The sequence below is a fragment of the Stegostoma tigrinum genome, chromosome 21 (genome assembly GCF_030684315.1).
Source record: "Stegostoma tigrinum isolate sSteTig4 chromosome 21, sSteTig4.hap1, whole genome shotgun sequence".
In the NCBI taxonomy this organism is placed as follows: domain Eukaryota; kingdom Metazoa; phylum Chordata; class Chondrichthyes; order Orectolobiformes; family Stegostomatidae; genus Stegostoma; species Stegostoma tigrinum.
The window spans coordinates 8825819-8850944 of NC_081374.1; the positions used below are offsets into that span (position 1 = coordinate 8825819).

Sequence of the window (25126 nt, forward strand, 5' to 3'; positions counted from 1 at the left end):
CTGAGCGGCTAGTTATGGTTAGAGCAGCACAGTGGTATAGTGGTTAGCACTGCTGCCTCACAGCAAGAGGGAGCTGGGTTCAGTTTTATCCTCAGGTGACTGACTGTGTGGAATTTTCACATTTTCCCTGTGTCTGCGTGGGTTTCCTTCAGGTGGTCTGGTTTCCTCCCACAGTTCAAAGATGTGCAGGTTCAGCAGATTGGCCATGCTAAGTTATCTATTTGCTCCACATCTGGAGTATTGTGTCCAGTTCTGGTCACCTCATTACAGGAAAGATGTGGAAGCATTAGAAAAGGTGCAGAGGAGATTTACCAGGATGTTGCCTGGAATGGAGGGAAGGTCTTACAAGGAAAGGTTGAGAGAGCTAGCGCTTTTCTCTTTAGAATGACGATGCATGAGAGGTGGCTTGATAGAGGCGTACAAATTGATCAGCGGTATAGATAAGATAGATAGCCAGGGACTTTGTCCGAGAGTCAAGGTAGCTTTTACGAGGCGACATAGTTTTAAAGTGAAAGGAGGTAGATATTAGGGAGATGTCAGAGGTAGGTTCTTTACTCAGACGGAGGTAGTGAGTCGGCCTCATTCGGGGCATTTATGCAGCTATTAGATAGGCATATGGATGATAGCATAAGGTAGGGGTGGAGGTTAGATAAACCTTAGGTTCAGGGTAAAAGTTCGGCACAATATCGTGGGCTGAAGGGCCGGTACTGTCCTGTACAGTTCTATGTTCTATCTATTTTATCCAGGGATGTGCACGTACGGTGGGATAGGCATTGGAACTGCAGGGATGGGGTAGATACTTGGGCCTGAGTGGGGTGCTCTTAGTGGGTCAGCATGGACTTGATGAGTCAATTGTCCTGCTCCCACAGCACAGGGGTTGTATGATTATAGAGAAGAGGTTTCCTCTGGAGAATCTAGAAGTAGGGGTCGCTGCATAAAAATCAGTGGTTGCCCACTTAAAACAGATGAGTCTGAGAATTTGTTTTTCTCTCAGAGGGTCACAAGTCTTTGGAAATAGTAAGAACTGCATATGCCAGAGTCAGAGAGAGCACAGTGTGGAGCTGCTGGAGGAACACAGCAGGCCAGGCAGCATCCTGCTCCTCTGAGAGCTGTGAAAACTGATTAGGTCTGGATGCAGGGAGAAACAGAGTTAATGCCTTGACTTCAACAACTTTTTGTAAGTGCCTCAGTTTCTCCAGCATTTTCTTACACCATCCATCCCACCCTCAACATATCCGGAAGAGCTTCAAAGCCAATTACCTGCTTTTGAATTGTCACGGCTATTGTAATTCATGCAAATTCTTTCAAAAGGGGTCAAATAAGAGTGGTCCTGAGGGTGGAAACCATGGTGATACTTCATTCCGCCCAACCCACAACACCCCCCCACCCCCCCAATTACTCTGTAGCTACAGCCCACTTTCACTGCCTGACAGAAAAAGCAACATCATCACAGTCAGTGGTTGAAGAAACTATAAGGAAATTATGCGTGTCACAATGTTCCTGTAGCATTACTGAGATACTGCGTTACACAGGGAACAGTAACCAAGGAGCACTTGCACCGAGTTACAGTATTAGTATGTTAGTGAGTTATTGGGCTAACAGTGAGCAGATCCACATAAATTGTACAATTAAATAAAATCTTTAAACATTTAACTAGCACCATGATCAACATTCTGGGGGTTACCCTGACCAGAAACTGATCTAGACTCACTATATCATTACAGGAGCTACAAGAGAAAGTCAGAGGCTAAGAATTGTGCCATGAGTGTCTGTCTCCTGGCTCGTCACAGCTGGTCTGTCATATACGAGGCACAAATCAGGATTGTGATGGAATTCATTTGCCAGGATGGGCCAGCTCCAACAAAACATGAAGCTTAAAACCATCCAGGGCAAAGCAGCCCACTTGACAGACACCTCATGTACAAACGTCCACTTCCTTCACTGCAAACATTCATCGAAGATCCTTGCACAGCACCTTCCAAACTCACAACCAATTCCAAGTAGAAGGGCTAGAGCAGCAGGGATAATGGAACCCACCACCTTCAAGTTCCCCTCTACGTCACTCCCCATCCTGACTTGGAAATAGATCAGCATTGTTTCAGTGTCACTGTGTCAAAATCCTGGAATTCCCTCCCTCAGGGAACAGTGGGTCTACCTACAACATTTGGATGGCAGCAATTTAAGAAGGGAGCTCACCATCGCCTTCTCAAGGGCAGTTAGCAATGGACAATAAACGCTGACCCAGCCAGCGACACCCATGTCCCACAAATAAACAAAAGAAGTAGGATTTGAAAAGGCATAATAACTTGCGAGCAAAGGTGAAGACCATGGGAACAATAGTCATTAACAGAACCCAAGTCTGATGGTGAAATCCAAAATAAGACATGACTGTTTTCCTTCACAGTAGGTCTGTTCACAGGATGGAGACCTGACAGATCTCTGCCTGCTGTCTGTCAAACCAATGTCCCTGCTGTTTCATTACATACTCTTTTGTGCAAACAATAATCAAAGTAACTAACTTACTGGTCTTTTGAAGGGCAAAAATGTCTTTTTATGCACTTACTTGAAAACCAAATAAAAATTAAATCAATTAAGCCAAATGAGAAGTTAACAACTCCTGAAAATTGCATTATAATTATGACAGGAGTTCAGTGAGCCTTCAAAGTTTTTATTAAAACTTTGTAGATTGAGATAAAGCACTCTAATGGCGCCCACTGCTGGTGAAGGTCACAAGTGAGCCAGTGGACACCGTGTAATCCCTCTCCAAGGCTGCCTGGGTACCAGACATCACCATGGAGCTGAAGCAGGCAGGTTCTTGGGCCTAACAGACCCCTCCACAACCCACAGTCTCAAAGTATTGTTGGCCACCTTGGCATAAGTCCTCCAATCTGCTCACTGCACCCCCACCCCTCTGCCTTCTTTTACACTTTGTATGTGATCCAACTTCTTAAATCAGACAATTCCCATCACTTGACTATCTTTAACAACATGATCAAAAGAACCATTGACGAGGACAGTGAGTATGAGATCGTCTGAGTAGCAATAGATAGGCAGTAGTGATGCAAGGCAGATTTCTGGACTGGCAAGAAGTATGCTGTGAGGTTACCTAGGTAGGAACAGGACCACAATTTTCTTAGCCTGTGTGATTGACATGGGCTCGGGTGCAGTGGGCGACATTTCATTATTTGCAGTGGAAACAAGACTTGGAAATGCTGTGAAATATGAGGGGGGCGTGGTGACAGATGTTGAGAGAATGTAGACAGGCTAGTGGAATAGGCAGACACATGGCAAATGAAAAATTGCTTCTGAAAGTGGTTATAAAGGTTTACAGGATCTTGGGTTTTATAAAGACAGCATGACATTGTTGTGGCTTTAAGAGGTTATTTTGTCCTGGTTTCTTTGAAAGTGAGGTTTTGAGACAGAGGTGCTGAGTTGTCTAGCTGGAAATCCAATAAACAACTTGTGAAGCCCTAGAACAAAAAATGCAGCCTGGGTGGCTGTGGTCAAGCTCCCACAGAACCAGCATCTTCAGGTTTAACTTTTGGCAGAAACTGCCATGATTGTGAAAAACTGGTACATTTTTCTTAGAGATTGCTGGAATTCTCTCTCAGAATTGTCTTTTGATGTTCTTTCCTCGTGTAAGACAATCTGTGTTCTGAATTTGCTTTTTTTGCCAAGGGGTGTGTTTAGGGGATGTTACTATATTGGAACAGTTATGTTTAGTAGCAAGATAATCCATTACTCTGTTAAATTTTCCAACAGAGTTGTTATTCCAAGTTCCTCTTTCTTTTGTTGTAGTGTTACCTGTCGTGTTTAAACAAAGTGTTTTGCTTAACATCGAGTAGTTTGACCAATTGAATTGCACCTAGAACCCAACACCTGACATTTATCTTTAAAATTAAAGTAAAAGTTAAGGTCTAAACGCCTAAAATATTTTGAGCAGGTCTGGTGTCCTTTATTCATTCATGGGATGACAGCACCACTGACTAGGCAGCATTCTTTGTCCAGAGGGCAGTTATGAGTCAATCACATTGCTGTGGATCTGGAGTCACATGTAGGCCAGACCAGGTAAGGATGGCAGTTTCCTTCCCTAAAGGACATTAGTGAGCGAGATGGGTTTTTCCCAACAATTGGCAATGGATTCATAGTCATCATTAGATTCTTAATTCCAGATATTTATTGAATTCAAATTTCACCATTTGCTGTGGCAGGATTTGAACCCAGGTCTCCAGAACACTGTCTGGGTCTCTGGATTAACAGTCCAGCGATAATACTATGAGACCATCACCTCCCAGGGTCATAACAAGAAATATAATAGACAAAACGGAAGGAAGTTATCATAAGTTTTCATTGAGCACTATTTCAGCCTCGAATGGAACATTGAGCATAAACCTGAGTGTTGTATTTTCAGAAGGTGTGCTGACAGTAGAGAACATGCAGACAGCATGTTTCCAGAGATTTCAGTGACATGAGTGGATTGAACAAGCTGAGGTTGTTTTCTTTAGAATCGTTTCAGGGGAGCTTTAATTGAGCAGTTCCAAACACTCAGAAGTTTCTCAAGAGCAGATGGAGAGAAACCGTTCCTCATCGATGGAAAATCAGAAGCCACTGATTTAAGGTCAATGGCAAAAGAACTATTGCTTGTATGAAGAAAACCTTGTTATATGGTAAGTGGTTTGAATCTGGAATGCACTGTCTGTGAGGGTTAGGATTTACTCATGGATTTCAAATGAATATTGGTTATGCAGCTGAAAGGAAAAGATTTGAGAGGTAATGGGGAAAGGGTTGGCAAGGGGACATGCTAAATTGCTGTTGTAAAGAATAGAATCTGATCTGATCAGCCTAATTACCTCTTTCTGTGCTATAGCTATTCTGTGATTCAATAACCCCATGGTTAGGCCATGGCAGAAAGAAGATTCTCTCTTCATCCCAGACCTTGTGCACAGTTCTGTTGAGCACTGACATTGTCTGGGATAGTGGGTCTTATAATTACCCTGCAGACAATGAGCAACCCTACTGGGATTCTTGATTACAGGCAGATTCACCAGCTGATATGTTTCAATCTCAGAAATCGATGGGAAGTAAGGGCTGCAGAATTCCATCATTTCCTGATCAGTCACCTCAATGCATGCCCATGCCATTGGCAGTGAACCTTGAAAATCTCACTTGATGCATTCAAATGCTGAAGTGATTTCAAGGTGATCAGCACAGGAAACCATAGAGAGCAAGCTAAGAGGAGGGAGGATGCCATTCTGCTGTCTACCAAACAGTGAGGTCATGGCTGATTTATACTCAAACTGCATTGAATACCCCATCCATATCCTTTTATATCTCCACCTGGCAAAGCCACTTCCTATTGGACACTTTTGATTAAAACAGTAACTAATGTTTTCTTCAGAAAATTGCAAACTTCCAATTAACTGCTCATGGAGAAGTATTTTGTGATAACGCGCCCTGTTCATTCACAAGACATGGCTATCACTGGCTGAGGCCGGAATTTGTGGTGAATCCTTGAGAAGGTGGTGGTGAGCTGCCTTCTTCAACTGCTGCAGTGCATTTGTCATAGGTACATGCACAATGCCATTGGAGAAAGAATTCCAGGATTCGCACCCAGCGACACTGAAGGAATGGCAGGACGGTGAGTGGCTTGCAATGGTTACTTGCAGGGACTGGTGTTCCCTGGTACCTGCTGACCTTGTCCTTCTAGATGAAAGTGGTCATGGTTCTACCTAACCAGTCTCAGTGAATTTTTGCAGAGCATCTTGTACATAGTCCACACTGTTGCCACTAAGCATCGGTGGTAGAAGGAGTGGATGTGGTGTTAATCAATGGGTTGCTTTGTCCTGAATGGTGTCACATTTCTTGCACTTTGTTGGAGCTGTGCTCATCCAGGCAAGTGGGTATAGTCAATGCCTGGTATTTGTGTGACTTATTATTTTCTGCTTGTCAGTCCACATGTGGATATAGTGCAGGTTCTTGGTGCTTTTGAACATGGATTGCTTTACTATCTGAGAAGTTGCAAATGGTGTTGAGCATTGTGCAAATATGGCCAAACATCCCCACTTCTGACCTTATGATGAAGGTAAGGTCAATCTTGAAGCAGCTGAAAATGTTTGGGCCTAGGACACTACCCTGAGGAACTCCTGCAGAAATGTCCTGGAGCTGAGATGACTGACCTTCAACAACCTTAAGTATCTTCCTATCTGCCAGGTATGACTCCAATCAGTGGAGAGCTGTCCTCGATTCAAATTAACTGCAGTTTTGCTAGGGTTCTTTGATAACACACTCAGTCAAATGCTGCCTTAATGTCAAGAGCAGTCACTGTTCCCAACTTGCCTCTGAAATCCAATACTTTTGTCCATTTGTTAGTCACTAGACCATTTGGTTTGCTCATTGCTTTCCAGGAAAGGAAGCTGTTTTCTTTATATGTTCTAGTCTCCATGTTTCTGCAACCGACAGCAATGTGGCTGACTCTTAAATGCCTATGGGGGAATTTGTGGAGCCTCTTCTTTCAGTGAGTTGTGTAACTGTCCACTACCATTCACGAGTGGATGCGGCAGGACTGAAGAGCTTAGATCCGATCAGTTGGATGTGGAATTGCTTCACTCAATCACTTACATGCTGCTTATGCTGTTTGGCAGCAAGTACTGTGTTTCTTAGGTTCACCAGATTAACATCATAGGTAGGCCTGGTGTGGGTCTTGACTTGGCCTCCTGTATTTCTCATTGAACTAGTGTTGATCCCCTGATAATGGTAGAGTGGGGGGTATGGTGGGCCGTAAAGTTGCAGACCGTGTTGGGATATGATTCTGCTGCCGCAGTGATCCATAATATCTCATAGACGCCCATGTTGCTATATCTGTTTGAAGTCTATTGTGGCGACAGTGCCGTACAACACCATGGAGGGTACTGTCAATGTGAAAACAATGTGAATGATTAGGCTCTGATTCTCAGGTTATGTCTCGTCACAGACTCCTTCATCATATGGAAAACCTCTCCTTATCCACCCTATCAATTTCGCAAACACATGGAAGCTACTTCTTAATTGTTTGTATTCTAGAGTAGTCAGCTGAAAACCTGAGTATCATTGGGTTTCACTTATAAGGAAATAGGCATTGTAAATAACCATTTCAAAAATAAGTAACCCTTTCAGTAATGGCAAACTCTAAATGAATCCTCATCATTTTATTCACATGCATCATCTGTTTCCTCAGGGCTGTGAGTCCTATAGCCTTCAGCTGATGATAAGCCCCAAATAACCCGGGCAAATGAGATGGTTGTTTCATAGAAACAGAAAAGGCTGGAGAATCTCAGCAGGTCTGGTGCCATCTGTGGTGGGAGAAACAAAGTTAATGTTTTGGGTCCAATGGCTTTGCTTCAGGATTTCCAGACAAAGGACTGGAAGCATTAACTCTATCTCTCTCTGCAAATCACAGAATCCCTACAGTGTGGAAGCAGGCCATCTGGCCCATCAAGTCCTCACCAACCCCCAGACCCAACCCCCTACCTTATCCCTGCATTTCCCATGGCCAATCCACCTAACCTGCACATCTTTGGACTGTGGGAGGAAACCGGAGCACCCGGAGGAAACCCGCGCAGACACAGGGAGAAAGTGCAAACCCCATAGTCACCCGAGGCTGGAATTGAGCCGGGGTCCCTGATGCTGAGAGGCAGCAGGGCTAACCACTGAGCCACCATGTTGACAGACACTGCCAGACCTCCTGAGTTCCTCCAGCATTTTCAGGTTTTATGTCAGATTTTCATAATCAACAGAACTTTTTCTTTAATTTAACGTATTTTTCTATCAACCTGTTCAGAGATGTTATTACACACTTCTAGAGCAGATGGGGCTTGAACCTGAGCCTCCTGTTCCAGGAGTAGGGATAATACCACTTCACCATATTTTGCTTTTATTAAAATAGTTGTTCTTTCCTATCTTATTTAAAAAAAACACTTGTGTTCCTAATAGCCCTTGAGATGAATTTTTTTTTATGAATCTTGTCAATTGTGCTCAAAGATGTTAATTCCTGGAACGGCAGCAAAAACAGTTACAGATAAAACAGTGTAGAGTTAAATGAACACAGCAGGCCACGCAGCATCAGAGGAGCAGGAAAGCTGATGTTTCAGGTCGGAACCCTTCTTCGGAAATCATCTTAAAAAATCATTTCTGAGGATGGCTCCCGACCTGAAACATCAACTTTCCTGCTCCTCTGATGCTGCCTGGCCTGCTGTGTTCATCCAACTCCACACCGTGTTAGTGTTATCTCTGACTCCAGCAACTGCAGTGCTTGCTATCTCGAAAACAGTTATGGTGTGGCTTCATTGAAGATAGAGCCACTCTCTCTCTATTACACAGTCCCCAAAAAGGCATCTTATTCTCAATTGTATTGATTCGTCCTTACTGCACCTTTTGTTTTAAACATATTAATTTACTTCTGTTGGCGGACGGCTGGTTTGCTATAGAGTCATGCCAACAGCATAGTTCAATTCCCGCACTAGCCGAGGTTACCATAAAAGCCCCACCTTCTCAATTTCTCCCCCTCAGGTTAAACCACCATCAGTCGTCCCTCTCCCTAATGAGACAGCAGCCCCTTATAATCTTTACTGTTGTTGTTACTGGGCAATTGGGACTATTCTGATGTTGGATGTTTGCTGCTGGGCTCAAGCGATCTCACGTCAGGTTAAAGTTGACTGTTGGAAGAGTGAAGCTCCCTTTATTTAGCCTCAAAAATGTGTTTTTGAAAAAGCATCCCTTACAATGTCCCTTTTCTCTATTCTTAAAACAGCAAGCATCAACAGTTCCAAAGGCGGCACTGCAACAGAGTCAACAGAAGGTCAACAGAAGTTATCAAGTCAAAAATAACATTGTGTGGTGTGATGATGATGACGATGATGTACACCAACCCCAGTGGTGTCTATCAGCATCTAAAGGCCTGAATTGTGCCAACAGACACTGCACACAACCTCTCTAAGGAGTGTGGACATGACTGCAGAAAAGAGGGAGGTAATCGGGCACAATGAACCCCTTCACTCCCTCGACCTATCAATGGCTGCTGTGGCCGAGCCCTGGAGAATGCCCTCTGAATTGCCCACCCCTACCCATACAGGGTACCCATAGATCAGGAGCATGTGCAGAAGTGTAACCGGAAGTTTAAGAGCAGCCCTTTCAAAGAAACTAAAGAGGGGAGTTGCAAACGAAAATATTCATGATTAAATGCGAGAATTTGCTTCCTTGCCTAGGTCACACTGTTTGTCCCCAGACATCTTTGACAATCAACTTATGGCAAAGTAGTGTCGATTTCAGGACCCATGCACAACAGGAGTTTGATTGAAGTAGTTCAATCTCATCTCACACAGGATTTACAGCTGACCACAGGATTGCCAACTCTGATTAGATATTTCCTTAAGTTTTAATCATATGCCTCCCCCGCCTCTAACCTCCCCAACTAGTCAAACAGCCATTTCTCACAGCTCTGGTTTATTCATTGGTATTAAAAATGTTTCCAAAGAAAAGTGAAGTTTTTTTTAACCTTATCCCCCGATGCTTTTCTCTCCTGTTTGTTCCTGGAGACTCCAGCAGAGGCAGAATGGGATTTTCATTCCAAAAGTCAGAGTGTGGAATTTGAAAGGCAAAAACATCCCACGCCTAATCCACCATTTCTAGATTCACGTGGCTTCACAGAGTAGGATTGCTGGTCAGTGCTGACAGTGCAAATTTCTCTGGTGTAGATTTCCAACGATTAAGGATATCCAGCCCCAACTCAATCCAATTGGAATCACTTTGGCAAGAGGCAACAATATTCCATTAGATGGGATCAAATTTCAGCCCAAACCCCAGTGAAAGGCCAGTAACTGGTTTCTGGCATATTGGGTGACAAAAACTGCACGCCATACTCCAAGCCAACCTTCAAAGACCATTTGCCTTAATCCGTCCACCTGAAAAGACAGCCAGAGTCTTTTCATGTGAAGGACAGAGCATCTTCAACAATGAAGCACTCCCTCTGCACCGGGTCCGTCCAGATTTTTATTTCTGGATTGCTACAGAAACCCCAAAGTTCCTTCAGAATCAAGAGCACTACCGACTGACACACAGCTGACAGCAACGCGGTAGAATATTCGAAAGTAATAATAAAATGATGTTCACTGCCAGAATCTATCATTCCATTTTAAGCAACATTGTGAAACTGTTTAATGTACAGGAGCATATGAACAGGTTTAATTACTTGCCCAAATAACTTCAAGATGATTGAAAGAATTTCTACAAGCAAATTTTAGATAGCGACTGTATTACTCTTCAGAAGAAACTAAGACTATAAGAAATAGGGGCATAATTAAGCCATTTGGGCAGTTGAGTCTCCTCTGCCATGTGATCATGGCTGATATGTTCCTGAACCCTATTCTCCTATTTTCTCTCTGTAACCACTGATCCCTTATCAATCAAGAATCTATTGATTTCTATCCTAAATACATATAATGACTTTGCCTCCACAGCCCTCTACAGCAATGAATTCCATAGATTAACTTTCCTTCCATCTCATTGCAGTCCTTCCATCTCATCGTAGTTCTCAAGGATCTTTCTTCAGTCTGAGACTGCTCCATCAGGTCCTAGTCTCTGCTACTAGTGGAAACATATTCTCCGTATTCACTCCATACAGGCCTTTCAGTATACCGTAAGTTTCAATCTGACTCACCCTCAATATTCTAAACTCCATCGAGTACAGACTCAGAGTTCACAACCACTCCTCATATGACAAGCTCTTCATCATTGGGATCATTCTTGTAAACCTCCACAGTATCCATTCCAACACCAGCAGTGATCCTTAGATACATGACTTAAAACTGCTCACACTATTCCAAATGCTATAGTCTTATACATCCCTGCTCTTGTATTCTAGTCCTCTTGGAATGAATGCTGACATAGCATTTTCCTTCCTACGCGCCACTTGAACCTGCATATTAACCTTAAGAGGATCCAGAACTAGGACCCTGAGCCCCTTTATGCTTCAGAGCCTTTCTCCACTTAGAAAATCGTCTACAGCTCTATTCTCCCTACCACCGTGCATAACGTCACATTTTCCAACATTGTATTCCATCTGCCACTTTACTGCCCACTTTTCTAGCCTGTCCAACTACTTCTGCAGCAACCCCCCCGCAGCCCACAACCCCACTTCTTTAACAGTACCTGTACCTCCACCTATCTTTCCGTCATCTTCAAACTTAGCAATCATTTTGAGTTCAGCTCAAGGTTGTTAATAAGACCATGTGAAACATCGGTCCGCTTGGCCATTTATTCCTATCCCACCATTCAAAGAGATCACAGTGGATCATCTATTTTGCGGCATTCCAGCTTCCTGTCCTATGCCCATATCTGCAATTCTCTGAGTAGCAGCATTCTCTCTAAGCTGTGCTGGCATGATTTCATTTAGAATTTAGAACATTACAGCACAGTGCAGGCCCTTCGGCCCTCGATGTTGTGCCGACCTGTCATACTGATCTGAAGCCCATCTAACCTACACTATTCCATGTATGTCATTATGCTTATCCAATGACGACTTAAATGTACCTAAAGTTGGCGAAGCGTTCCATTCCCTTACTACTCTCTGAGTAAAGAAACTACCTCTGACATCTGTCCTATATCTTTCACCCCTCAATTTAAAGCTATGCCCCCTCGTGCTCGCTGGCACCATCCAAGGAAAAAGGCTCTCCCTATCCACCCTATCTAACCCTCTGATTATTTTATATGTTTCAATTAAGTCACCTCTCAACCTTCTTCTCTCTAATGAAAACCGCCTCAAGTCCCTCAGCCTTTCCTCATAAGACCTTCCCTCCATACCAGGCAACATCCTAGTAAATCTCCTCTGTACCCTTTCCAAAGCTTCCACATCCTTCTTATAATGCGGTTACCAGAACTGTACTCAATGCTCCAAGTGCGGCCACACCAGAGTTTTGTACAGTTTCACCATAACGTCTTGGTTCCGGAGCTCGATCCCTCCATTAATAAAAGCTACAACACTGTATGTAACAGTTCTGAGGTTTTGTGCACGCTCCTCGGTTTCGGAAGATACTGCCACACACTGACCTAGGAGGTCCGTGCATTGAAATAATAATGAGTGTATTAATTAATATCTGACAAGCTCTGCCTGAATATATTCTAGAATTGAACATCTACAGATCCTTGGGGGAGAGAAAAATCAAGAAATGACTTCAGAGCCTTACAACCAGTGAAGCACTGTCGAAACGTAGTCACTAGTGTCATGCAGGAAACTCACAACAACTTTGTGCACAGCAAGCAGCCAAAAATGGCTATACTGTAATAGTCCATCCTTTTGATGTTGATTTTTAAATAAATGCCATGTTCCAAAGATTCACAATCAAGCTGCCACTATAATGAAACAAAACAGAAGCTGGAGAAACAAGGAGGAATCTGGGCTGGCTCAGAATCTCAAAGTTCCGTGCAGTTCCGATGTCACATGCCTTTAATGTTTCCAAAGCCACCTTAAATAAATCCTGAATGTACAATCCAAACCCTTTCTACTCAATATCCTCTTGTTCAATGTTAATTTTTGATTGGCTTTAGTTTCTTTTCCCATGCTAGATCCTCTCCTATGGATGGCAAGAGAGACAAATGACCAACTCTTCAGGATTGGCTGGAATCTCTGGGATCTAAAAATTAAACACTTAGCCATCATTTCAAGTAAATCACATGAAGGAAAATCATTTTGGAAAAGTATGTTTTCTTTCTATTTGCTTTGAACATTTTTCTTTCTTTTAATTCTCTCACAGGCTGTGAGGTTCGCTGAAGACAAATTAACACCTTACTGAGATGTGGAGAAATATTTTCGCTCAGAGAATGGGGAGCCTGTGTGATTCTCTGCCACAGAAAGCGGTTGAGGTCAAAACATTGAATGTTTTCAAAATGGAGTTAGATTTAGTTCTTCAGGCTAAAGAGATCAAAGGGCATAAGGAGAAAACGGGAACAGTCATAATCACATTGAATGATAGAACAGGTTTGAATGGCTGGATGGCCTACTCCTGCTCCTATTTCCTCTGCTTTCCCCAGTAGCTTCTCAAATGACATCAAATCAGCTGGTGTAAACAAGATTTTTCTCATCTCTTTGACAGTACTAGTCACTACCAGGTCCATAACACCATAAGAAACAGGAAGAGGATTAGGTGTTCAGGGCCTCAAGCTTTCTCTGTCATTATTAGGACAATGGCTGATTGGCAGTCCTCATGTCCACTTTCCTGCCCTTTTCCCGTACCCCTTGAATTCCTGATGGATTACGGTTCTATCTATCTCACTGCTAAATATACACAAGTACTCTGCTCCCTCAAGGTGTCTATGACAAGGTGCTCCAAAGTCGCTCAACTCTCTGAGAGAAGAAATTCCTCCTCAGCTCGGTCTTAAATTGGCCACTTAATTCTGAGACTTTGCCCTCTGGTCCCAGACCATCCCATGAAGCAACATTTACCCTGTCAAGCCCCTTCAGAATTCTGTATGTTTCAATGAAGTGACTACTCCCTCACTCATCCTGACCATCCAGGGCTGACTGGCTTGCATTTTTGACCAATCCTTTTGGGGATCGACAAATTAATAAAATCCAAACTTGGGGGTTGTCCTACATGCTGCTCTTACATTCACACATCTGTAGCAGTGGCGTCCCAAGAGTTCAAATCCCACCAAGAGAATCTGTAAAAATGATTTATAGTAATTTCAAGGGCTGGCAGCAAAAAAAAACATGATTAATGAAATAAGCTGTTTCAGAGATAGTAGGAACTGCAGATGCTGGAGAATGTGAGATAACAAGGTGCAGAGCTGGATGAACACAGCAGGCCAAGCAGCATCAGCTTGGCTGAGCTTTCCTGCTCCTATGATGCTACTTGGCCTGCTGTGTTCATCCAGCTCTACACCTTGTTATCTCAGGTTCTCCAGCATCTGCAGTTCCTACTATCTCTAATTAATGTAATAAGCTGCTTGGTTTACTGATGCCTTTCAGAGAAAGTTCCTAGCCTTCTAGTTAGTGAGCATAATATGTAACTCAGTAATCTGACCTGGTACTTTTGTTATTCATCCATAGGATGTGGGTGTCAATAACAAAGCCTGGAATATTGGCCATCCTCACTATCATGAAGACAATGAAGATGAGTTACTTCCTTGAACCGCTGCAGTCCATGTCATTTATTGAAAGCACTCTCAACACAGTTTGGACTGGGCTGTAAATATTGCATTGTCCACATTCAAAACATAGAGATATACAACCCCATTACTTCAAAGGTTTGAGACCAATAGCCCTGTTCTGCTCCACAACACTGTTTGTCTCCTTATGCCTCTCAAATGCCACTGACTACACAGGCTACATGCATCCTCTGAATTATCAGAATATACACAGAGAATGTTGGAGAAACTCAGCAGATCTGGCAGCATCCGCGGAGCGAGAAACAGGGTTAACATTTTGGGCCTGTATGACTCTTCTTCAGAACTAAAAGGGGTTGGGAAATGATTTTTGTTATAATTCTGACAGACACAGAGGAGCAGCAAGGGAACAGATTATCTGCAGACCCAGATTGATGTGCTGAAGAGAAGCTGTAAACTCAACAAGCGTTTCAGCAGTATCCTCCAATAACTGCAATGTTTCATTTTTACTCTGAATTCCTGACAATTTCTTATCTTCCAAGCATTCATCCTGATACTCAGAGGGTCTTTAAATCCACCTGGTCAGTCACTTCTTTAACATGCTTTGTAACTTTGCTCCGACACCAGAATATTTTTGCTTCCTCCCTCAATCCCTGCTGCACTTGTGTCCTCTCCCCAGGGAATACATTACACAGTGGAATAAAAATCGAAACCGGAATAATTTCGGTTAGATCTCAGATTGGTTCAAGGCTATTGCATGAGATAGAAGCATTTGTGGACCATTTCCATTCATGAGCTGGAAGACACGACACAAATGCACCATATTCCCAAAAGTTCTCCTGCGCATTTTCCATCAGATACACCTCTCAGAGTTTCACTGCAGTCTGGGACGTTAGGTTAAAACACAGTTCGGTTGAGTAAGGGATTAGAAGGTTAAAACACATGAAGTTCTCCAGAAGACGCATAACTCACCACCAGACAATTCAGTTTCATTCAGAATAGTTGGCACTGATTCATAACTGGTATCCACTGTAACAAATAAAACAACATGAGCGTGCAAAACTAGGCAGGAGAACTGTGGGATCAGGGAAAGGGGAGAGGGGACTAAATGGAAAAGAGAGGGCCCAGGCAAGTGTCTGCAAGCAAGTTATGGGGATGAGGGTCATGCAGCGTGAAAGGGCTGTATGGTAGAGTAGATGGTAGGTAAGACAGACAGAATGATAGCAAGAATGGGCACAAAGGGGAAGGGGAAGAGGGAGGAGAGGGAAATAGTGAGAAGCATTTCAAGTACAGAAAAATATTCAAGGAGAGTTGAGGAGAGGAGGTTGTGTCCGGTAAAGGTGGGCAAGATGTGTAAAGAAGCAAATAGAAATGCATCGGAAAAAGCAACTGCTCAGTTATACATTACTGCTCGGTGAGCTGAATATCAAATACCAAACACAGGTCACATTGAAACGGAACAGGTTAGCGGCAATATTTCAGGATGTGTGATTAAAAACTGTATTAAAAAAACTCAAAACAGCAGCGTGACTAAGCAAAGCTAGCTCCTTGACAAAGAATTCAGATTAAATGATGAGGAACGCATCCCAAATCTTTCAGGGAAAGTTGGCAGAGGTGAATGTGGAATGAGTCTTCTGTCTCTAAAAGATTTGAAGGGAAACCAACTCAGAGAATTGCGGGAGGGAGTTCGAAGAAGGCATCTCCTCAACAACACCCCATCACCAGCCCACCCTCCATGACGGTGAACCCTTCCCTAATGTGACAAGTAATGTTTCATTTGATCCAGCCTTCTACCTATTCTAGATAAGAGGAAGCTTCAATCAAAACTCCATGGAAAAAATCTGAAGATACATAATAGAACATAGACCTTCCAGTTACGCAGTTGCCTGTCAATGAAGTTGGGTAGTGGATAATGTTCAGCATCTTGAGGATCACCAACGGGCTACTAGAAAACTGGACTAAAGGTTGAGAGTTTCAAACACTATCCCTTGCACATTTCAGTTCTTCTGATTGGTGCAAACTTTCTCTACATGTTTTATTTTTCCAGTGTTCCTGGCGATCTTCTTCCTAAGTCACTGAGGGAAAATTCCTGAGGAAATTCCTGACAGTTAGGTTTCAGTTCAGGAGCAAGAAGGAGCCAGGAATTGTTATACCTTATTGCAATTCACAACAACAAAGTACATGGATGGGGTAACTTCTGCTGGAATTCCACACAATAGCAGAAAGAGGCTCAAAGTATTCAAAATCTAAAGAACTGCAATGAGGTCACTCCACTGAAAGCCTCCTGTAAGGCTAATGGATTTCATTGTTCGAAGTTCATATCATGAAGTCAATGGAAAATGACCTGGAGAGTTTGTATTCTTTTTCAATGGGGAATGAACAGAAAATGGTTTAACCATTGAAACTTAATAAAATGAAAATGAATACACTCTGGGTACAAGGTTCCCGCTAGTGTTAAGAAATATTGTTTAGATAACTCATTATGTTACTTGTACGAGTTACATTTACATAGCGCCTTTACTGGGGTAAAACATCCAAGGCACCCTGGAAAAGGAATTAAAAATAAGGATACTGAACCAGAAAAGACAAGATTAGGGTCACATGACCAAAAGTTTGCTAAAAGAAGTTACTGCAAGGAGTAACTTAAAGGAGAAGAGTGAGAGAGTGAGAGAAACAGAGAGCTGTTGTGAGGGTATGGTGGGGCTTGGCAAACCATCAATGGCGGATCGATTAAAATTGGGGATGCTCAGGAGGGTAGAACAGGCGGAGGTAAGTTATTTCAGAAGGTTATGAAGCTGGAGAGATTACAGAGATAGGCAGAGGTGAAGCCATGGAGGGACTTGATGATATGTACAAGGAGATTTATGTAGCCGATGGCCCTGAAAGTGCGCGAGTGTTGATAGTAGTTGTGGGGAGAGGGTGGAATTAGGCGAATAGGGCTTGCTGCAAGCTAAGGAATGGGCTGCAACATTTTGGAATAAACTTGAGTTTACGAAGGATAGAGTTGTGGGGGTCTGCAGATAAGAGTGTGTTGAACTTCAGCAGCAGATGAACTGTGTCATGGGGCTGAAGCTGAACGGGAATAAGGAATTGGAAATGGTCATTCTTAGCCACGAAGCAAATGTGGGGTCAGAGTTTACCTGAGGATCAAATGTAGTGGCTGTAGCACACTAGATTACTAACTGCTGGCTAATGTCCCACACCAATAACACAAAATTAAACACCACTGTTTTATGTTCAAGCTTTTAATCTTAAAAGAAAAGTCAAGCATTCTGATTGCAAGTTCTAGGCTGAAAGGGACAGTGCGTCATATGCAAACAGACCAAATGAGCCCAACAATTGGAAATTTATTATTTTGGAATTACTTACTGTGATCAAGAGATTTAAAGTTTTTCAGTTTACCTCCTCAAAATAAGTAGGAAGTGTGATCCTGTTGAAGTTCTGACCCAGATCTACTCAAAACAAACATTCACTGACCACTGGGTTACTGCATTCATTGCTGTGGGGGATTAAGGCCTACGGAGCTCTCCCCTTGACAACACAAATTGGAAAAATGTTGCCCAGAATCTCAGGTGATCCCTTAGCCACGCTGTGTCAACAAACTGTGCCACATCAGCAAAGACAGAGCTGGCATTTTCTGGTAAGTTCAGCAACTAATGAGTTTGGCAGAAATGAAGGTAGTGGGGCAAATTCAGGTTGGTTCCCTCGGTTGACAATGCAACTGCATTGTATGTCAGGGAAGTACCAGCTACAGGTGAACAATATGGGAACAGCAGGATGCTTTGTGCTGTTACTGTGTGAATCTATTTATGTTGGAATCAACCCCAAAAGGAAAGGGGGTATGTGGACATTTGTGCCTTTTTACCTGAAATTTAAAATAATTCTGCCACCTACTCCTGAAACATCTGCATCACACTAGTTCCAAGGGTTCAATCTAAAACCTCTGGTCAAATAAATCATTCTCTCGTCACTTACCTGGATAGCTCGAATAAGCATACAGTTCAATAACTGTGCTTGAATAAAGCTGATCCTGTCCTCACAAATCCTTCCCACAGCAGGTCACTGAATTGGTGAACATGAGTGGGAATCGTAGGAGGCAGAATTTTATTTCTCTCTCATCTAGCCTGAGATTCACTAATTCCCACAACTAATGCCTTGAGAAGAGATCAGTCTGGTGATTTAGAATGGTGATTCAGTCACTAAGCTGTGTTCTGTCCTTGAGCAGTGAAGCATTCATCGAACAGTTCCAGTGACACAAGCCTTTTGGATTCCCTGTTTTAAAGCCTGGGATGCGTTGTTGAGATTTTACAGATAAATGGTGTATGCAATCATGAATTAATGCAGGACAGATGGAGGTTAGAGCTTTGTTCCCAAGCCAGCTCTTTGAAAGAACTATCAATTAGCCACACTCCCCTGACACTTCTAGGGGGCCCTGCAAATCTCTCCCACTTCTGGTGTTTATTCCATTCCCTTATAAGTATTATCATTGAATTTGTTTCTGCTGTCTTTTCAAGCAGTGGATTCCAAACAGTGCACATTCATTGCATTAACATGTCTCTCCTCATCAACCTCTCTGGTTCTTGTCCAAAAATTGTCCTTAAGTCTGAGTCCTTTACTCACTGAACATTCTGCTTATCAAAAGATTCCACATGGGAACATAGCAATGGGAGTGCGCCGTTCAGCCTATTGAACCTGCTCCACCATTCAGATAGATCATGATCGATCATTTGCCTCCACATGCTTCCCTACACTATCTCCTGTCCCTTAATATCATTAGGCTCCATTCTCTATTGCTGTTTCTCTTAAATATGCTTGATGATCGAACTTCTGCAGCCCTCAAGTATTCACCAAATTCTGAATGAAAAAATGCCTCCTCATCTCAGACTTAGTTTTGTTTTCAAATATTCCGTCATGGGATGTGGGTTCCTCTGGCTGGGGTGCCATTTATTGTCTATTCCCCTTTTTACCCCAGAGAAGGTGGTGGTGAACTATCTTCTTGAACCACTGCGGTCCATGTACTGTAGTGAAACAATGTTGCTCGGGAGAGACTTCCAAGATTTTGATCCAGTGACACTGAAGGAACAATAATACATTTCCAAGTCAGGATGGCATGTGGTTTGGAGGGGAACTTGCAGATGGTCACATATCTACTGCCTTCCTCTCTCAAGACGGAAGTGACCTAAAGTGATCCTGAGATTATATCCTTTTATGTAATTTAACAAAACCTTCAACGATTTTGAACACATCCCAACTCTCCCCATAACCTTCTCAAACTGTAACTGGACAGCGTAGCTAGGGTGAAACTGTACCCTCTCATAAAACAAAAGGGCAGATTTAAAGTGATTTGCGAAAGTGGAAAACACGAAAGGAAAATAAACTTTTAACCTAAGTGGTTAAGGTTTGGAATGCACTTTGGAAGTGAGGTGGAGGGATTCATGAGGGAGTAAGGTATTATCTGAACAGAAACAATTTGCAACGGGAAAAACCAAGAGAGGGACAGAATGCTCATTTGGAGAGCCAGTGGTGACAGGATGAGCTGAATGGCCTCCTTGTATGCTGTAACATGTCTGTGACTCTATGAATCTCCCTGGTGTCCCAATATAATTGATGACCCTCATCCCTGGTATCAGTCCAGTAGATCTCTAGTGTGGCACATTGGTCAGCACTACTGCCTTACACAGCCAGGAATCAGCATTCAATTCCACCCTTGGGAGACTGTGTAGGTTTGCTCCAGTTTCCTCCTGTAGTCCAAAGATATACAGGTCAGGAGCATTGCCCACATTGAGCAGGAGTATGCAACTTAGGTGGATTAGCCATGGTTCACATAGGGATAGGGTAGGTCTGGATGGGATCATCTTTGGAGGGTCAGTATGGGCCAAATGGACTGCTTCCACACTGTAGGGCTCCAATGAAATCCTCTGCACTTTCTCTGATGAAAATATCAACCCCCTGAAACTGCACATTTGTGCACCATTGAAAATAACTTTATCTGCAATCTCTATCAGAAATGTTTAGGCTGTGATTGTGAGCAGTATGCTCAGTGTTGAGAAACTAGAGAACAGTTCAAATTTGCTGCTGAAAACACCCCTTCACTGTGCCTGAAATCCCTGTGGCCCAGTGTCACACTGAGCTGCTGGGCTAGGGATTCCTTGGCATCATATTCTTCAAGTTCAACTCATACTCAGCAAGTGAGAAAGTTACATCATTAAACGTTGATCTACAACTGCCTACCTTTTGGTGCCCAATGAACATTATTGTGAGTGAAAGCTGTTAGAGGAAGAGTTAGAGGGTGGTCCCTTGATACTTACTGGTCATCACCTTGATGGTGATGGGATTTTTCTGTTGAATGGTGTGTGTGAAGAGGAACCGGGCATTACAGATGTAATCAAAGCGAGCATCGCTACGCACCACATTGGAGAAGTACAGGTCTCCATTCAGGCCCTGAGACACACGTTTATTCTGAGGGATCGAATCCATCACTAAAAAGAGACAAGAGATCTTAAGTTCAGGAAAGGTACTTCATGTCCTCACACATTTTATATACCAATACAATTTTATTTTTGCCACCTAGCCATTTCTAAATAATTATTAAAGTCATACAATCATATAGTGCTGAAACAGGCCCTTCGGCCCAACCAGTCCATGCTGACCGTAATCCCAAACTAAACTAGTCCCACCTGCCTGCGCTTGGCCCATATCCTTCCAAACCTTTCCTGTTCATGTACTTATCCAAATGTTTTTTACATGTTGTAATTGTACCCACATCCACCACTTCCTCAGGAAGTTCATTCTACACACGGAGCACTCTCTGTGTAAAAAAAAAATTGTCCCTCATTTTTAAAAAAAAAATCTTTCACCTCTCACCATAAAAATATTGTCCCTAATTTTGAAATCCCCCATCCCAGGGAAAACCTGCTATTCACCTTATCTATACCCCTCATTTCTGCAATATAGTTATCTCCCCAGGAACTCCATGAGTACAGTGTGACCCCACTCTCTTCTGCCCACTCCAAGTCCCACACAATACTGTTGGATGGAGTTGCCTGAGTGACTAAAACAAGTAACATTTTTTGATATGTTTCTCATTATTCACTGTATATTCCTGCTGCTGATCTTTGCTAAAAGGTTCAACCTATGTCCCTCCTGCAGTTCAGCATTTTCCATTGCAGGTTAGTACAGGTCCCTCACCTCAGCTCCTTCCTTCTGGTGCACGCACTAGAGTTCCACACCTTGTGATGCATGGCTACTTTCATGCCTCTCTAAAATGGACGTAATACCACAGACGTTGGAGATTGTAGATGCTTTTTTTAAGAGGTGGCATTAACTGGACAAAGGATGGATGCAGGTTATCAGTTCCCCCATCCTGGCCAGGTGAAAATCCAGGCCACAGTGTTCAATTGAGCTGTGTTTGATTATGCAAGTCTGATAGCTGATCTATACTCACCGTACTTGAACGATTAAGTCTGGGTATAGACTTGGAGCTGAAGCAAGTGAAGAAGCTACTAGAGGTTAGAGCTGGCATTAACATGAGTACAGAGATTTAGCGAGTGCAGAGATTTATGGCACATAAGCAGCTGTGCAATTAGAAATGAGTATCTCCTCGAGATTGAAAAATATAAACTATACAGCAGAAATGGCAGTCAAAGCAACAGGAAGCCAGTGAAATAATCTTGGCCACTAGCATTGAACACAATTATGGTGAACTGCATGTTTTGCATTGATATTAAATGTGCTGTAGGTTCAATATAGTGTTGCACAAGCATTTATTATAGACAATTAATATCTTTTACATCATTGATGAAGACCAACTTGACTAATTTGTTTTATTAATTTGTTGGTCATGGGCATTGCTGGCTGGGCTAGCATTTATTGCCGTCCCTAGTTGCCCTTTGAGAAGGTGGTGGTGAGCTGCCTTCTTGAACCACTGCAATCCATATGTTGTAGGTAGACCCATAACGCCCTTAAGGAGGGAATCCCAGTGACAGTGATGGAACAGTGATATATTTCCCAGTCAGGGTGGTGAGTGGCTCAGAGGGGAACCTGAAGGAGGTGGTGTGCCCATGTATCTGCTGTCCTTGTCCTTCTAGGTGGAAATGGTCATGGGTTTGTTCTGAGATCTTCAGTGAATTTCTGCAGTGCATCTTGTAGATAGTACACACTGCTGCTACTGAGCGTTGGTGGTGGACGGAGTGGATGCTTGTGGATGTGAATATTGTCTTAAAGAGACAAGAGAGGAAACGGGAAGGAGGCAGAGAGCTGAAGAAAGGTAGTCTGACATACCAAGCCATGAAAACACAAGATAACTAATGAACTAAACAAATGGCTATGTGATGCTCATGTTTATGCAGGGAAGTGGAGTTGAAATGCCCATCAACCATGATTAAATGGCAGAGTGGACTCGATGGGCCGAACGGCCTTACTTCCACTCCTATGTGTTATGGTCTTATGGTCTTATTGTTAGTTGATCTACAATTGATTGTGTTGGCCTGTTGTTCATTGATTACAATATTTCTAAACAACTTGTTTAGAGATGTTATTACACACATCTGCAGCAGCGAGGATTTAAAGCTGGGCCTACTGGCTCAGAGATAAGGACACTAGCTCTGCACCAGACAGTCCCTCCTGTTCATTAACTTTTATTTTACATATCCAGGTGTACTCTTGCACACAACTCCGTATGTTTTATTTCTCCATGACCAAATCACCTGTGGTTTTATTTTCATCTATTACCCACCACTACCTTCGGTCTGCCTCCCCCTCTCTCCCTATTTATTCCAGAACCCTCTCCCCATCCCCCTCTCTGATGAAGGGTCCATGCCCGAAACATCAGCTTTTGTGCTCCTGAGATGCTGCTTGGCCTGCTGTGTTCATCCAGCTTCACACTTTATTAACTAGTAAAACACTTATGTTTTTCAATTTATTAAGTTACACACAAATCCCATTAAGGGCAGTGCAGACCCCGCAAAAGTGAGGAAGAGGGAGGGAGTTCAAACAAAATGGAATTGGAAGGGGAAAGACCTGCATTGTTATAGCACCTTTCTGTTCGACATAGTTTCTCAATCAACCTGTTCCGACATACCTCTGGAGTAGGTAGGACTTGAAACTAGGCCTCCTGGTTCAGAGGTAGGAACACCGCCATTGTGTCGCAAAAGCCCTCCTGCTTTCACTTGTTTATTTTCTTAAAACCATTGGCCCTCCTTCTACAAAGACACCTTCTGTCCCGCAAGATTCAACATCTCCTGCAACCCTCTCCCACCATCCCCAACTGCTGGCTGAGCCCCGGCGAACTGCTCAGATTCCTTTGCTCTTTTTCTGCCAGTGCTTTTTGAGACATTTTCTAACTAATCCATTCAGAGAAATCATTAAACACCTCTACAGCAGGCGGGACTTGAACTCAGGGCTCCTAGCTCAAAGGCAGGGACACTACACAGTTCCACAAGAGGCCCCACTCATTGCACTGTGTAATTGTCCTCAATCACTTAAAATTGTGGGTGGAGCTAAAGGGTCAACTGATTGACTCCACATAAAGAGTAAATTGAAGGCAGAAGATTCCAGAAAAGACCATAGTATTTCCTGAAACAACTGCAAGTTTGAAGATGTTAAAAGTTCTGCAAATAAACATAGAAGAACTAAATTCATCTTCACATTTCTCCAAGAAAAATTAGAAAAACGATAGATATAGCAACCTAGTTGGAAGTTGGTGACAAGTCAACACCACAAGTGGTAACGAGGATACACAATGTCGTTAATCCTAAGGAATTAAGTATTTACAGCATTTAAAAGCCTCAAGCAGAAACTTGGCCAAACTTACTGCTGTCCATCCAGAAGATGACAGGAGGAGGAAGTCCAGCAGGGGGCTGGCATGGAAGAATCAACGATGCTCCTTCCTGAACCTGGAAAGGGTCCAAGACCTCCTTACGCCACAGCGGTGCTTCTACAGGTTACGCAGAACACAGAGAGGCAGAGAGAGGGACTGTCAGTGATAGTGGATCACAACAAGTTCAGATGCATCCAGGAACAAACAGCAGCGGCTACAAACAAACTGCGAACCGTTTGCTCGGAATCAAACATCTCCAGAGAGACAATCGTGGGGGACGACAGCAGTAAGGGAGAAAGCAGCATAATGGAAAAGGAGATAAAGTTGAAACACCGTTAACAGGAACATTTACGAACATTCACTACCTGAGGCAGGAGGGAGGGGCATTGGTAGTAAAGATAAATCACAAAATTCTGGAAATACTGCAGGACTGACAGCATCCGTGGGGATCAAAACAATGGGCTGGATTCACGGAGGCAATGCAGTTCTCCAGTTTTAGAGCCTCACATTGCCTCTTTAAGGGACATTTTACTGTGTTATGTGTCATTGGACACACTGGACAGTGCCGAGTCTCTCCTAGGACGAAGGACCTGCAGGGGTGTGAAGCAGACCCCCTGAGAGCTGCTGGCCAATCAAAGGCCTTACTGCACAGTACACCCACTGGCAAGTATTGTTACTGGATTCCCACGCCATTGGATCAATGAGGGATTTGGAGAGGATTCAACCGCAAAGGTAATCATTTGATTCCCAGCGAGACTCCTCGGGTCAAGCGCAGAATGCCTTCGTACACGTGGAATACCCATCTGTGATCCAACAGGGAGCCCACGTGGCATGGTACGGATGTCTGCCTGTCCTGCTGCCCTCATGGCGGGTCGCTGGCCAACTGCTGCGTAACTTTCAGCAGCGACGGCATGAAATCCAAATGAAGGACTTCAGATAATGGGCCAATGAGAGCAGGAAGCTGTCACTCTGAGTCTCCTGCTCATGATTTACTCCTGGTGGAGGCAAACTCTCCACTAACCACCCTTAAAGTGTGGAAGCAGGAGTTTCAGCCCTCTGAAGAGCATTCCACCCAGACCCACCCTATTCCTGCAACCTTGTATTTCCCATGGCTACTCCACCCAGCCTGCACATCCCTGGACACCATGGCTCATTTTGCATGGCCAATCCGCCTAA

The 25126-nt window shown here is 43.3% G+C and overlaps 1 protein-coding gene across 1 annotated transcript in view; it reads right to left on the reverse strand.

Annotated features, from left to right (window-relative positions):
- The window catches only part of nfasca (neurofascin homolog (chicken) a), a 283390-nt gene that overhangs the window by 115917 nt on the left and 142347 nt on the right, over positions 1-25126 (reverse strand). Inside the window, exons 6-8 of the mRNA XM_059653208.1 lie at positions 23945-24067; positions 20442-20612; positions 15106-15162 (exon numbers count right to left, since the gene is read on the reverse strand). Of these exons, the coding sequence (XP_059509191.1) occupies positions 15106-15162; positions 20442-20612; positions 23945-24067 (351 nt within the window). The remainder of the gene's footprint in view (positions 1-15105; positions 15163-20441; positions 20613-23944; positions 24068-25126) is intronic.